Source organism: Symphodus melops (genome assembly GCF_947650265.1).
Source record: "Symphodus melops genome assembly, chromosome: 5".
Lineage (NCBI taxonomy): Eukaryota > Metazoa > Chordata > Actinopteri > Labriformes > Labridae > Symphodus > Symphodus melops.
The window spans coordinates 6,649,926-6,664,790 of record NC_136695.1 but is presented as its reverse complement, the minus strand read 5'-3'; the positions used below and the strand labels follow the sequence as shown (position 1 = coordinate 6,664,790).

The window sequence follows — 14,865 nt, the reverse complement described above, 5'->3', positions numbered from 1 at the left end:
TATCTTTTATTATTTCAAAAACGCACAGTTGACCTCACTCTTTTCCAAATGTATTTTTGCCTCCTACGTGTCTTGCGGCCTTATCCTCTTTGCTACATTTCTGGTGGGGAAAAATAATCCCAAAAAAACCAAAAAAACATAAAGTAAAAAGAAATGGAATAAAATTGGCCATACGGCAGCTGTTGTCATAGAAACAGGACGGGTGTTCAGCACTTTTCTTTTCAAACATGCAAAACACTTCATGTAAGCAAAAACGCGAGGTGGACAAAGGTTCCTATACTGATGAAGTGCCTGTTCGTTAAGTATTGGCACAATCACAGACGTAATCCAGAGTTACATTGAAAGGTCGATGTCACTGTTGTATCTCAGACTGCATATCTAGCCGTAACCCAAAAATCCATATACAAAAAAACGAACAAATGTCTTGTATCATGAAATGAATATGTTCAGGTTGTTAATTTTTTTTGTGAATGCAAGATCTCATGCATGTTTACCACGTCTTATTTTGTGAATAAAAAGTACAGTAGAGGGGAGAATAGAGAAGAAAAAAGTGCAACTCAACTCAGCTTTATTTATATAGCACCTTTCATGCATAAAACATGCAACCCAAAGTGCTTCACAGAAGAAAAGACAGTACAGAATAGAACACACAGAGTGCCAATTATTTGTATCAACAATAAAACAAAAAAACAAAAAAAAAAAGAAGATAAAAATGAGATACAAGCAGCAGAAATCCCTATTAATTAAAAGCCACAATAAAAAGGTTGATCTTTAGTTCACTTTTAAAAATGCACAGAGAGCTCTCTGTTCTGATGTCCAGAGGCAGCGAGTTCCACAGTTTGGGAGCATAAAAACAGAAAGCTCTCTCCCCGGTGTTTGTGTAGGTCACATGTGGGACATTTAAAGAAGACAGAAGACATCTTCTGCTTGAAATAGTCACATAAAGTCTGTTTGTGTTTTTGATTAGAAAGCTGATAAGCTTGACATAAAGAGCATGATTTAATGAACACACTGACACGTCAAGATATGTTGGGATGACATTGTTGGCCATGATCATATTATCAAACAAATAATGGATCATTAAGTGAATAATGTCGCTGCTGTACCAGATGATGTTCACCGTTTGTTTTTATTCAAGGAGTTCTCCTGTGATTGATTTGAAACACTGTTCTCACAGGAGGAGAAGATTGAGCCAGCCTGCAACAACAGTACCTTCACCAGTGACTCCTCTTGGAAGAATCCTACCAACAGCCATGTCTTAATGAGGGCTTCCCAGGTCTCCTCTGAGTTTAAGCAGGGAGACCAAAGCTACCTGCGGCTTTCTCTTGGGCAGTTTTTTGGACAACGCTCTGAAGCCCTGGGCTGCCTGGGTAACAGTGATGATGAGGATGCAGTTAAACGGGTCAGTAAACCAAAGCTTGTCTTTCTTTCTGCACTTATTTCGGGGCTGTTCAGAGTTAATACTTACAAACTTCCTGCGTAACACAGACCTGGGGTCTCATTTATTTATTAACCGTTGCGTTACGCACAAAACGGGGCCTGAAACGTGCGTACGCCCTTTCCCACGCAAAGTTTGTGATCTATAAAAATGAAGTTGACGGTAAAATGTGAGCACATTTCAGGAAACTCTGACCCATGCGTACGTACATTTTGGAGGAAGCCTGCAGAATGTATTGATGTCTCGTCCACATTTTACTTCACTAAATATCAAAGTTACTGAAAGATCCGCGTCATTCTAATCAAACCGGCTGTTGAACCTACAGATGTAGTGAGCCGATTTCAGTGAGAAACTTTCAATATGACAAAATTTCAACGTAAAAGAATACATAAATAAAAGTCTACCACACATATTTAATCGGCACCATATCACCTTCATTAACACGAACGGACTTTACACTAATGACATCACTGATGTTGAAATCGGAATTAAACTAACCCAGAAACCATAGAGCCACCAGTTTAAATGAATATCTTTAAATCTCGAGCATTCATCATCAAGACAGAGACAGTGGACATCTCTGACACGATCATTAGACCTATATATCATCATAATTAGTCACAGAGCAGGAGGAGTTTATCGTGAACATGGTGGCCTACAATTAAAAGTTGTTGATTATTGATCAAACTACAGTGATGAAGACTGCTGGCTGACGTGAGCACTCTGACAATATATAAATGAATCATTGTGGATCCCGTAATCAAACATTGCAGATATACTCGTGCGTAATGATGAACGGTGCATGTTTTGGCATTGCAGCAACGCGGTGTCACTGTCAGCTTTGTCCTAAATGTGTGACCCTCCTGCTGCAGCAAACTACCGATATGTGCTTTCTAACCTTCCCTTCATTCACTAGTTCCTCCTTTTCTGGATCAGAAAGTGTATTTTCTTCGTCTAAACTTCCGGTTTAGGCGCGATCCAGCGCTGGAAACCTTTGATCAGGCCCCTCATTTGTATTCATTTCATTCACGAGCTGCTTTGCGTTGACTGTTTATGGTTGAATGTGGGCGTGTAGCGGGCGGAACAAGGGGCTAATCTACGAGCGCACATTTCTAGGCGGATCCGGATTTATAAAGTGAACGTGAAAGTGAACGGTTTTATAAATCAGAATTATTTTATGTGCACACCATTTCCGGGTTTTTGGCGCACGCACATTTTTAGTATGGATTCTACGCACTGTTTTATAAATGAGACCCCTACACACTCACAGATATTCTCTCCATTGTTTGAGAGTGTGTGACTTGATATGTTGGCGAAACTGATACCAATACAAACAAATCCTAAGTTAAAGGCAGGTTTGGTAATTTTCAAAAACTAGCATGACTTTGATAGTAGCATTCTCTCCATTCTCCATATTCTCCTTTTTCAGAGCACATGAGTTATTAATATCTGTCAGGACCTAAAGATAATTTCAACCAAAATCTGGAGAAAATGACCTACCCTGCCTTTAACCTCCTTTTATTTTGTGCTTCTTACCTGTTTGTCTCTCTGGGAAGAGATGTCTTTTTAAAAACGGATTCTTTTTTTTTTTTCTCCAGCCTTCTTTCGGCTACGTTATAACTTCTCCAGAGAAGAGGGAACCATTCCCTCTAATTCATCCTGCTGAGTTCTCCGCTAAAGACGGTTCACCTCAAAATGACACTTCAGAATTCAGTGAAGCAGATAAGACACTCAACCCAGGTGTGTTTTGTTTATTGCTGAGGATGAAGAATTGTTTTCTAATTTCATACTCCAGTGCTGATGTGGTCTGTTTAGCTTTTTTAAAAATTGATTTCACGTCTTCTCTGGTCTGTTGCAGAGGACCTGGACAAAACTCTTGAGGCTCCAGGTGGAAGGCTGTCACCTAAAGGTGATATCAGCTCAGAGCCAAGTGAACAGGCGGTATGGTTCATACTTTTATTGTGTTAATATCTAAATATAACCACTGCTGCACACCTTCACGGCTTCCTAACATAATTGTACCTCTCCTCCTTAGAAACCTGCTAATGGAGCTGCACTGCCCAGCCACACCGAGCGCTCTTCTTCTGAGTCAAGCTTGAGTTATCAAAGCTGTGCGTCTCCTGACAATAACAACAGCAGCCATCTGATGCTGAGTATCAGCACAATCGCTTCGGCCATAGCTGATGCGTCCATCAGCACTGACCCGTCGCAGCTGGCTGCCATGATCGTGGAACTGTCCAAGAGGAGTAGAGAGAAGACTCGACCTGAGGCCACAGCTCCTGGTGGAGCAGCTATCAACCGCACAGATGAACCACAATCAGCTGAACATGTGAGTCTTTGGATTTATTTACTGATCAATGTTTAAAGTCAGACATGAATGATATAATTGTTCCCAGTTATGTAACATGTTAATTAAAGTCAGTATAGAGACTCTAAATGTGCTCTGATAGAAATTTTCTGATTTTCTTTCAAGAACTGTTCGTAGCAAAAAGAAAACTTTCTTAAACTCGAATTTTATGTTGATAATAATGTACTGACTTTTGAAAAAAAAAAAAGTACATCTTCAAACCTGAAGCAAGTTTCATGACCATCTCTGATTCTCAGACAAATCTCCATCAGAACATTTTCAGCATCAAACGTTTTTAGTTCCTATATTCGTGTGTATTTTTCACGATGGAAATGTCTTTAGATAAAGTCAAACTATTCTTGTTATTTTCTCTTAAAATCTTAGCTGATTTGCATTTCTGTATTCGGACTCCAGAAAGAATTCTTAATTGCCCATCAAATGACGACAGTCACTGACGTCTTCATCAGGCTATTACAGTTTCTCCCCTGACTGCCTCTCCATCTCGCGATGTTATACCAAGGGGTATTCCCAGCTGAGAGGTCCACCTCGCTGACGTACAGATCAGCCACAAACCAGAGAGTGGACCACAAATGTTAGAAGTCACAAGATGATATAGTTATCAGTTAGCTACCTCCTCCAGAATATTTGTGTGCTGTGTCAGCAGAAGTTTTAGCAGAAATGGCGTGCTGTTCAGTTTCTGGTAAAGAAGGTGTCCTTGAAGTGTGCAATATGAGGACATTCAGTACACAGTCAGCTCAGTGCTACAGAGTTTAGAACATTAAAAGTGGAGGTACATTTGCCTAAGTGAATAGCTTTAGCAGTACAGTAATTTGGTAAATGGTTATACAAGAGTGACCCCTAATTTATGTTTCCATTTCCATATAAAGGAACAGTTAATTAATAAATGAAATGGTCTTGTCTTCCATGTAGATCCCTCTTGAGCTGGATCCCAGAGCCATAATGGACACACTCCAGAGAAGCACATGTATTGGAGAGCTGAGTGCATTGGACATAGAGAAGTATCTGAAGAAGATAGACATGTCAGGAAGCAGTGATGCCTCTGTGGCACACACCACCTTTGACATGACCACCTGGGCCAAGAACTTGAGCTCTCACATGAATCCCCCGGCAGTAAGTCCAGAGGAACAGGAGAGCTCAGCTCGGTCTCAACACAAAACTTCCAACCCCAAAAGTGCAGAAATAGACAGACGAGGAGGGTCAACATTGAACACTAGCTCTCCTGCTGCGTCATCTCAAAGTCATAAAGTCGACTCCAAAAGAAGCTCTATTCCTCGTTCAAGTACCGGTACATCTTTCAGCTCTGGCAAAAGATCTGTAAGCTTAGGGCAATCTTGTAATCTCAAGAACCCTGCAGACAGAATGGCAGCTTATGAAAATTCTGCTTCTTCCGCCACCAAGATGTGTGGCTCCTCAGCTCAGACCCTCACAGAAAACGTAGCCAAGGCAGGAGAGCTGAACTCACAGGCGTCAAACGATATGAGATCTTGCTTGGAAACATCACAATCGGGCTTGCAAAGAAGAACCTCACCAGGAAGGACGAACCGGCAGTCAGGAGTGCCTCCTGTTAAAGGTTCCTCTCCTCCCACACAGAGGTTGAGGAGTTCAGGCCAGCAGCAGAATAACAGACCCAATTCTTCTCCGGAGAAGAAAGCGCTTTCCAGGAAGAACAAGGCTGCTGCACCTTCTGATCCCTCCGCACAGAGGCATGCTAGATTCTCATGTCAAAACACCCAGTCTCCACTAGACACTGCATCAGGTGAGTTAAAACGTAACAGGAACATGGCCTCTGATATAAACATGCACGATAAGAAGTCTTCACATGGGCCTCAGTGGCTCTGTATGAATATCGAGGTGACGTGTATATTAATGACCACCTTCTGTCTCAGACCTGCCCAAAGGTTTTTCTGAGCCCTGTGTAGAGGAAACCCAGAACAACTTCAGACCGTCCACCTCTCCACTTACTCACTCTTCTCCAAGTCAGACGTCCATCCCCAGTGCTGATGGGTAACATATGAGGATTGTTGTCTTTGTTGTTGTTGATTTGATCAGAAGGAATCGTTAATAGAAAACAGCTGAATTAAATTATTATTCCTCATATCTTTACTCGACAAGAAACCCAGTTATTTAATCCTCTGTATTTACTCTGCTGTCTGTTACAGTTGTAATTCAAATTTCTGTTGCTCAGCTGATGAGCAGTTTGATTAACCAACACGGAACATTTGCATCATTTTTTTGACGTTTAAATCACTTATTGGTTCCCATTTTTTTTCTTTTTTCTTTTTTTCTCTTCCTGATTTATAGTTTATTGTCCCCAGCGTCGACGAGCGGAGGTCTTGCAGACAAATGTCCAGTTTTAGACCTCTCTCCTCAGTCTACCTGCTCCAGCCCCGGTATCAGCAGGCTCACATATATCTCAATGAATGACGGCACAGGCATACCAACACCTGCAAGGCAAAAGGTAAAGAATATCAAATTGAAGTCTTACGAACAGATAGTAGGACTGCACAGTATTGGGAGTAATTCATCTTTTATTTTGGAATGTAAACCAAAAAAGGTGACCATACCAGATAGATGTGCAAAGGCAAAGCTGGAGAAAAATATTGCGCAGCCCTGACATGTTCCTAAATTTGGATCATTTCATGTGTTGTAGTATGACAATCATTGTTTACAACACTTTTTCAGAAACGTCTGCTGAAGCCTGAGTTGTTGAATTTATTTTGTTGACATTTGTTTGTGTTGTATATGTTGTTTCTGTTTTTTTCGCCCTTCACAGAATAACTGTACCATGGCTCTCAGCACCACCATCATCAGATTCAGTCCGACTCCACCCGTGGAACAAGACACACAGACTGACCTGAACAGCACTAGCCAGCCCAGCTTGGACCAGATGCAGCCTCAGCATTCGAAAAGTCTTGACCCATTACCATCACAACAAGCGCGCAGAAGCCCGGAGGCGTCATGTGGTGGCCCTGCTCTGACTTGTACTCGCAGCCAGAGTGAATGTAACTATCACTGCCCTGGGGATCTCTCTGCAGGTTACAGGAACCAAGGGCCCCTCTCTGGGTCCAATGTAAGACAGCTGACTAAAGTGGACTCGGGCTATTGCAGTAATCTGAACATTCCTCAAACCAGCAGCACTGCAGCTCCACAGAGCTCCCAGCAGTGGGGCGCCTCTAGCTCGCTGTCATCGTCTGTGTACGGCGGTGGCCTTGGCATGCCTCCGTCCTATTCATCAGAGGGACGTCACTATGTGCCAATCCCGAGCTTTAAGCCCCAATGTCCTGGACTGATTGACCTTCCCCACCAAAGAGATGTGCAGTCCCTCCCCACTGGACACCCTGTCTTCAATCCTCAGCTAGCCCCGCAGTATTTGGGACCCGAGGCTTCCTTACATCCTGGTGTTTATCATGTTGGAGCAACAGGAACTGGTCTCTTCAGTATGTCCTCTCTGTCTTTTCTCACTTTTCATATAACGGATGTTTGATGGTAAAAGTGCTGAATAATATTGAACATAGATAAATGCAGCAAGTTGATGAAAGTAAAATGAGTAGAATTGTCCTCAACAACATCTGTAGTCTGAACAATAATCAAACTAAACATGTTGCAACTACCCCCCCACCCCATTGACTACCTCTGCTGCATACTATTAATCGATTTAATCGATCAGTTTAACTAAACTGTCATCTTTATTTCAAGCGATGCTTTGAATTCAGTTAAAAATATTCAATAAACAACCAAAAAAAATTAGATATGCACTCTTTCATAAGAAACAATATCCCTGCTTTTATAGTCGAGCATATTTACAGTAGAGAGCAAAAAACAAAATAATCGTTCAATAATTGTAATGGATGTAAAATGTTCATTTCATTGTGCTATTGATTTGAAGCGTGCAAACTTTGAGCTGGCTCCTTAAAATCAAACAAATGGATAATAGCATCCTCTATTATTATTATTTTTTTTTTTTTTCAGGCATGCCCAACAGTAATCTCATGGTAAGACAGACCCATCACACATCTGGCCCTCTGGGGATATCTGGGGCTGCTGGGCCCCATAACCTCCCTAGAAAGCATCACTGCCAACAGGACGTGGGAATGATGGGAAAACCTTACGGTCATTTCGGTGCTGAGCCCCTTGCAACAGATGGACTTGAGGAACTTAAAGGTAGCAGTGTTCTTGGTGACGCTTAGCAGTAAAAACTACTTTTAAACTGTTGTGAGATGAGCCAGGTATTTAACTCTTCTATGTTCTTTATACTTTTGTCATATCTGTGGGTAATACTTTCTCACATACAGGGATCAGTAAGTGTCTGGGGAACACATTCATACTGTTTGAAGGGGCAACATTTACATGTGTCGTGTCATCTTCAGGTCAAGTGATGGTACCAGAGGAACTGCGGTTTCCTCACTCCTGCTGTGTAGGCATCGCTTCACAGACCTCACTCAGTTTCTTCAACCCGTCAGAGAGGTGGCAGCAAGTGTCAATCAGTGTCAGCAGCCTGGCCATTGACGGAGAAAAGGTGATAAGAAAACAAACGGGACAAAAGTATCATTAAAAACTCTGCGTATAACCCACTCAAAATAAGTTCATTACAATTGTTTTCCTCCATCTTTTACAGGTTGACAGTTTGCCGTACCAATGGCTAATAATCAAAAACAAGACCATCATTGGGCCGAAGAGCACGGAGGAGCAGAAGGTTCTGTTCATTCCTCCTCATGCTGGCGTCTATCAGTGTGTCCTCAGTGTTTGTTCATGGCCCGCATCTGCTGAAACAGAGGTTGCTGCCAGGGCCAATATCTTTGCTAAAAGGGTCGTGCTCGTGGCCATAGCAGAGAATCCTGCACTAGAGGTGAGACCTCCTGTTAAATGATCACTCTGCTTCTAAAGTAAATAATTATCTAAAAAGAAAGTGTTATGAAATGCTGTAGGAAGAAATTAGCTTATTATAGCATCTATTGATAAGATAGAAGTTGAAATCTTTTTTTTTTCTTTTCTTTTCTCAGGTTGAAGTAGGTAAATCTGGCTGTCTCGATTTTGGAGACCTTCCAGGAGGCAGTGCCAAATCACTTCCTGTCACAGTGCTGAACCGGACTCATGCTACAGTGCCCATCCGTCTGGTCATTAGCGCAGTGAGTCAACTGTGTGCATTTCTACATCTTTTCAGACCACTCAGGACACACGCTGTAGAATACACACCTGCTGTGTCACAACTGTCACACACTGCCCTCTAGTGGGAATGTGCTGCTCTTACATAGTGCTGTCTTAAAACACAGGTGCACATTTTTTCCCTAAGTCTCTGGGGGTTTGTGCTCTCTGCTGTACGGGAAATGACAGTTAGGATAATAACAGAGAAGAGTCCAAATAAGTAGCTGTTCTATTGTTGTGTAAATGTTTCAGTAAGTCATTAAGTTTCTAACAAGGTTGTTGACATTTAAATCTTTTTTTTTTAATTGATTGTTTTCAATACTTTGTATTATCACATGTTTTAAAATGATGCCGTCTGTTTGTTTTTTAAAGATCCACAGTTTAGCTTTAAACTAACTTCTGTACAGATAGGAAGAGAGATCGCTGTGGTGGTCCATAAAAATCTATCCATCCATCCTTTATGTGAACCGTTTTTTCCGTTCGGGGTCACGGGGGGGGGGGGGGGGGCACTGTCCTCCAGTCAATCACAGAGCTGACATACACACCTACAAGCAGTTTAGAGTCGCACGTTTACCAGCGAGCAGGTCTTTGGACTGTGAGAAGAAGCCTTTGATAGAACCTAACATGCAAACTCCACACAGAGAGACTTCTGTCTGCGCCGAGGAGGGTCCTGATTCGAATCCCCGTCAAACACTTCCTCAACCCCCGTACAAATTTACTATTTGGCAAATACTCAAATCTGGTTTATCCTTATTTGTAAAGTGCCAATTCACTTGCAATGTTATCAGAGGCCACTTAACAAAAAGAAGGTAAAAGACCTTACTTATTATATCATCTATTATTATCGAAGGCTGAACATTAATCTATCATGGCAAGAAAAATCATGTTTTTAAGAAGCAGAAATCTCCTTCAAAACCAGACGAGTCCGCGTCTGCACATCGGAGAACAACACACAGAGCACGATCAGCTACTTTAATCACATACAGCCGTAAAGTCCATGTCCGCACGTTAGAGAACACCACTTTGTGACCTATTTTATGTTAGTCAGATACAGCCATAAAACTCTGGATGTCTCCATAAAGAAGGCTTTTCAGTGTGTGTAACTGCGAGCTTGTGCTCAGTGTACCGTGCACAAGGACACTTCTCCAAAGTGTGCCAAGGAAGTGTAACATGCCTGCTTATGCATTGTGACAACCCTGAAGTGCACTGCATTCAGCCTTTGGAAAAACAGGAAAATCACAGCGGTTGGTGTGATGTAGTAGTATGAAGTGTCTAAGGGGTTCACATCATATATCCCAATCTCTAGAACGCTGCAGCTTGGCGATGCTTCACCTTCTCCAAGCAACCTGTTGTAACATCGTCTGAGCCAACGCAGCAGGATGGACACATGACCACCGCGTCCTCTCCCTCTGTGATGAACCATGTGATGCATGCCGGCTACGGAGAGGTAAGAACTGACTAAATGTTCCACTAGTCATATTCTAAAACAAAGCACGAGTTCTAGTTTTTACATTTCTTTAAACATGTCAATTTGTTTCAGTGTTCACCCTCCCAAGAGGTAATAACAGTTTTTCTGTAGAACATGATGATAGATAGATAGATAGATAGATAGATACTTTATTGATCCCGAGGGAAATTCAAGGCATGACATGAAGGTATTACAGGCAGCCCATGGTGTTTCCTCACATTACACCCCTGTCATTTATCTGAAATGCTCAGGTTGAGCTGCATGTGCAAAGTTAAAGGCCGATGTTTTCCTGCCAGCCCCGTTGTAACATTTCTGTCGAAGTCAGTGTGAGCCAATATGTGAACACAGCAGGTGAAGTCTGAAACATTCACCAGGGGGAGTCAGTGCAATCGTCCTGCACGTAATAAAGCAGCTTCATACTGATCAGACATACTGCTGCTCACCAGAATGTTCTGACCTGCTCTTTAGTTCAGTCTTTCCCAACATTTAGATGGATAGATAGATGGATAAATGTACTTTATTGATCCCAAGCTGGGAAATTGTGGCATTACAGCAGCAGGACATCAAACAGACAATGTTAGTAAAAAAGCAATATACATGGAATACAAAGTAGAAAAGCACTAAAAACATACAGAATAGAGTATAAGAGCAAAACATTGGAGCCCCCTTATTAAGAATCTATGAAAGGCTAAGGCCCCTCCAGGACTTGCCTAAAGAGGTGATGCATTACTGTCAAAAATTAACAAAATGATTTTAATTGAAGAACTCTGAAGAAAGGAGGACGACGCACACTTGTTCTTACCTCAAGACCTCTGAATAAACTATCAAGCATGCGTGTTATCATGTATTTAGTTAAAACGTGCAGATCTAATTTTGACTACCCCACATTTTTACATGATCACAAACTGTCACCATAGTCTCCTACTCTATTTTATCACCCGTCATCTCGGACTCCTTGTAAACATTACGACCCCAGCATCATTTTCATGCCGTGCCGTTCGACCTGAGACCCCTCCTGTCCAACTTCACACTGTGTGCGAAAAGTGTGAACAACAACTTTGGGAACATTTCAGTGAAAAGGTTTTGCTGAAATGTTTTCGGAGTGCAGATGGAATAACTCCTCTCGTTTCACACATCCACTCTCAACTATAGAGCGTTGAAAGTGGTTTATGATATATTTTCCTTTTTCTCAGGATCATCAGGGCTTCACGGTGTGGGTTCACTTCAGAGCCCCTCAGAAGTACACAGCTTCTTCAGGTAATCCACCTGCCCATCTTTATGTATCTTAACTTCTTACCATCAAACAGATCAGGCTTTATCTTTACTTTTCCTGCCCTTGGTACACTCGCAGAACAAACTTTACACCTGCTTTTTTCCCCCGCTGGTTCTTGTCAGAAGAACTCGGTCCAGCAGATGAGTACAGTGCTCGGGTGGACATCGAAGTGGACTCTCCAGGTCCGAGCCATGTCATTAGGAGTATTCCTCTCAGGGCGAGGTCTGGAACTGCAAGGGTTCATGCCCCAAAGGACCTGCAGGTAGGTGTTGAGTTGTATATTTTTTTTGCCCACCAACACTTTGCAGTGCCTTTGTTTTGTTTATCTTTGAATTGCACTTTGCAGCAGGCAGTGAAAGGAATGGGCCTTGATTTTAGTAACCACCTTAAACCTTGGTCATTGTCTAAAGTGAATGTGAGCACACCCGGTCAGTCAGTGAAATGTGAACATTTATAACACTATCAATGCAGAATGCTTTATGTTTGCTTCATTATATTGGAGTATAAAAGTGAAGTCTGTACTGAAAAGTCAACCTGCAGACAGAGATCATATTTACTTAAGAAATGAAACTTGTAGATTGACTCACATACTTAACTTAAAAATACCCTTTGAGTCTTTGGGTTTCAGTCTTTGTTCACCTCGTCCTGGCCTTATTTTGAGTTGGCATTTTTTCACTTCTGTCTAGACTGTCAGCCTGTCTGCTCCACTGGGTAAATCAAGTCAACAGATCCTGCCATTGAAGAATGCAGGAAACATCGATGTGCAGCTGAAGCTCAAGGTAATCCTGACCTTTACTTTTCTTATTAGACCTGGGATTTTGGTAAGCCTCTGTGACATTTTGAGCCCAGACTGTGGCACACACTATTAGGGATTTATGGATATTTGGGGAAACTTATTCATATCTTAATTCTTCACTTCTAAATTATCTTGTTAGCTCTCCTTATTTTTTCTTTTTAAATAATTCTTTTGTTTTAAACTTTTTTTTCTCACCTTCCCTTCCTGTTTTTTTGCCCTCTTGTTGTCCTTTTATACTCTCTCATTTTCTCTCTTCTGTTTCCTTTTAATAGCGCAGTGATGCTGAGGACAGTTTCTCGGTGACACCTGATGAACTGTCCCTGAGAGTGGGAGAGGAGCAAGGCATCATGGTCTCTTTCAAAGCTCAGGGCAGCAGGAAATATAGAGAAAGGTAAACAAATGTTCTTATGCTGTAAATAGATTTGGTAATTGAGAAACATTAGTCCAACCAACCAATACCAAACAGTCCATCTTTCAAATCACTCGGGTTAGGTGATAAAGATTTTTATTGGGACAAAGATGCTACTCAACAGAGTTATTTTTGTGAAACGACTATTTGTTATTCTGGCATCAGAGGGTTTTTTGTGTATTAGTCGATCATATGTTTAACACAAATGTTTAATGCGTAGGGCCCTCCAACTGCTGAGGCTGTTGGTGGGTTTGTTTATCAAACGGCTCCGAATGCAAACAACAAGGAGGCCACGTGTTCACAATGTGCTGCTAGCATGTCTGTAGCATGCTTCTAGTGCCTTTAATTCTTTATTAATCCTAAAATGTCATCTGTCCAAACTGAATATGCAATTTATCTACTTTCCTTTTATTACTGACCGATGTTCTGATTTATTATTTATCATGAATATTGTTTTCAACTCGTTTAATATTTTTCGTCAATCTTTTATAAGCTGCAAACTTCACAGGTCCAAGTATAACTGTTGAGAACAAGCCTTGTGAACAGTTTGAACCTTTTTATTGTATCACTGTCATATTTGAAATAAAAGTGGAAAAAAGAGTGAACAAATCTATTTATCCAGTATCAGTGTCTGTCCCGAAATCCTAAAAGTTATAGATTTCTTTTGCTTCAGAGACTCTAAACACCTCGAGTTAAAACCTCCACTCATAAGTCAGGACAGATACTGATGGGTGTTCTGTCTGTTCTTGTTGTTTTGCAGCCTTCTCACCATCTTGGTGCTGCCATCAGGTCCTCAGTATGAGGTCACGGTGAAAGGAGAAGTCATCCCCGAGGAATCGAGGAAACCTGTCTCTCCTTCAACTGCTGTCATCAGTCCTGCTGTGGCCGCTGATGTTCCTCCCATTCTTTCTAACAAACAATTTGTAGCCTGGGGAGGGGTCACTTTGGGACGAGCTGTGTAAGCAACTTTTTGGACTTTCATTCATTTCAGTCGTACCTGAAAGACGCGTGAAAACACTGGCAATCAATTATTCACTGAAATGTAATCAATAGGAAGTTTAAGGCCCATTGGTCACTTTATTCTATTAAGCTTGTATAATGTTATTCATGAAAAGGGACAGAGGTTTGTCTCCGGGGAGTGTTCTTCCTCAGAAGCTATTTCAAAATAATACACAATGTATTTACTCTGATTAAAGAGGGGAAAGTAGAAACAGCGATGAGAAAAATCCAGCTTCTTTGGATGTAATCTTTAGAGGCGACAAGGCTCGAATTTGCTCTTCAAAACACGTTAAGATATTTAGAGAACAACTCTCTACTTCAAGAGAAAGTTTCTGATCCATTTAAATGTTATGACTGTAAAATGTTTAAGATATAATCACCAGCTGCCTTTGTGCTCAGCCAACAGAAGCTGGTCCTGAGGAACAACTCGACAAACGTCACACAGCAGCTACGGTTACTTATTCGTGGTCAAGACCAGGACTGTTTTCAGGTAGATAGTATTAATTTTATAATAAAATGATGACTTTGTCACTTATTTAAATTGTTATACGGTCTAAACTGCAGCAAATGCAATTCGTCACACATTAAAAATATGCATACACTATTAAATTTCAACATCCCAAAATCTCAATAACAACCTGTTCTCTGTAAAATATGATGAATTGTGTATATTTTTCAAACTTTCCATTTTACTTTTTGATGATTACAAACAACATTCATCCTTTCAAATAAGAGTAAATATTGTGGCTGCCTAAGCATTAATGAGCGTTGTATTCCCTCAGCTCCAGAGTATGTTCAGTCCTGAAGAGCGGCTGACCCGACATGGGGAGCTGTCTATTCGTCCCAGAGAAGATGTGACTGTTCACCTGCTCTTCGCTCCCACCCGAGTGGCCTGCATGTTGGCCAAGCTGGAAATCAAACAGTCTGGAGTCCGGCCTTCACAGCCTGGGGTTAAATTCACTGTGAGAGTTA

The 14,865-nt window shown here is 41.5% G+C and overlaps 1 protein-coding gene across 5 annotated transcripts in view; it reads left to right on the top strand.

Moving 5' to 3' along the window:
* cep192 (centrosomal protein 192) overlaps positions 1-14,865 on the top strand; it is a 36,489-nt gene that overhangs the window by 8,070 nt on the left and 13,554 nt on the right. For 4 of the 5 annotated variants that reach the window (XM_079343777.1, XM_079343775.1, XM_079343776.1 and 1 more), the window contains exons 17-36: positions 1,178-1,402; positions 3,037-3,178; positions 3,297-3,379; positions 3,474-3,767; positions 4,716-5,562; positions 5,693-5,810; positions 6,108-6,264; positions 6,580-7,243; positions 7,776-7,967; positions 8,174-8,322; positions 8,422-8,652; positions 8,807-8,932; positions 10,255-10,395; positions 11,610-11,673; positions 11,812-11,951; positions 12,376-12,468; positions 12,758-12,876; positions 13,655-13,852; positions 14,293-14,383; positions 14,676-14,855. In XM_079343777.1, coding sequence (XP_079199903.1) covers positions 1,178-1,402; positions 3,037-3,178; positions 3,297-3,379; positions 3,474-3,767; positions 4,716-5,562; positions 5,693-5,810; positions 6,108-6,264; positions 6,580-7,243; positions 7,776-7,967; positions 8,174-8,322; positions 8,422-8,652; positions 8,807-8,932; positions 10,255-10,395; positions 11,610-11,673; positions 11,812-11,951; positions 12,376-12,468; positions 12,758-12,876; positions 13,655-13,852; positions 14,293-14,383; positions 14,676-14,855 — 4,254 coding nt within the window. The remainder of the gene's footprint in view (positions 1-1,177; positions 1,403-3,036; positions 3,179-3,296; positions 3,380-3,473; positions 3,768-4,715; positions 5,563-5,692; positions 5,811-6,107; positions 6,265-6,579; positions 7,244-7,775; positions 7,968-8,173; positions 8,323-8,421; positions 8,653-8,806; positions 8,933-10,254; positions 10,396-11,609; positions 11,674-11,811; positions 11,952-12,375; positions 12,469-12,757; positions 12,877-13,654; positions 13,853-14,292; positions 14,384-14,675; positions 14,856-14,865) is intronic. The other variant, XM_079343774.1, reaches the window with a different exon arrangement.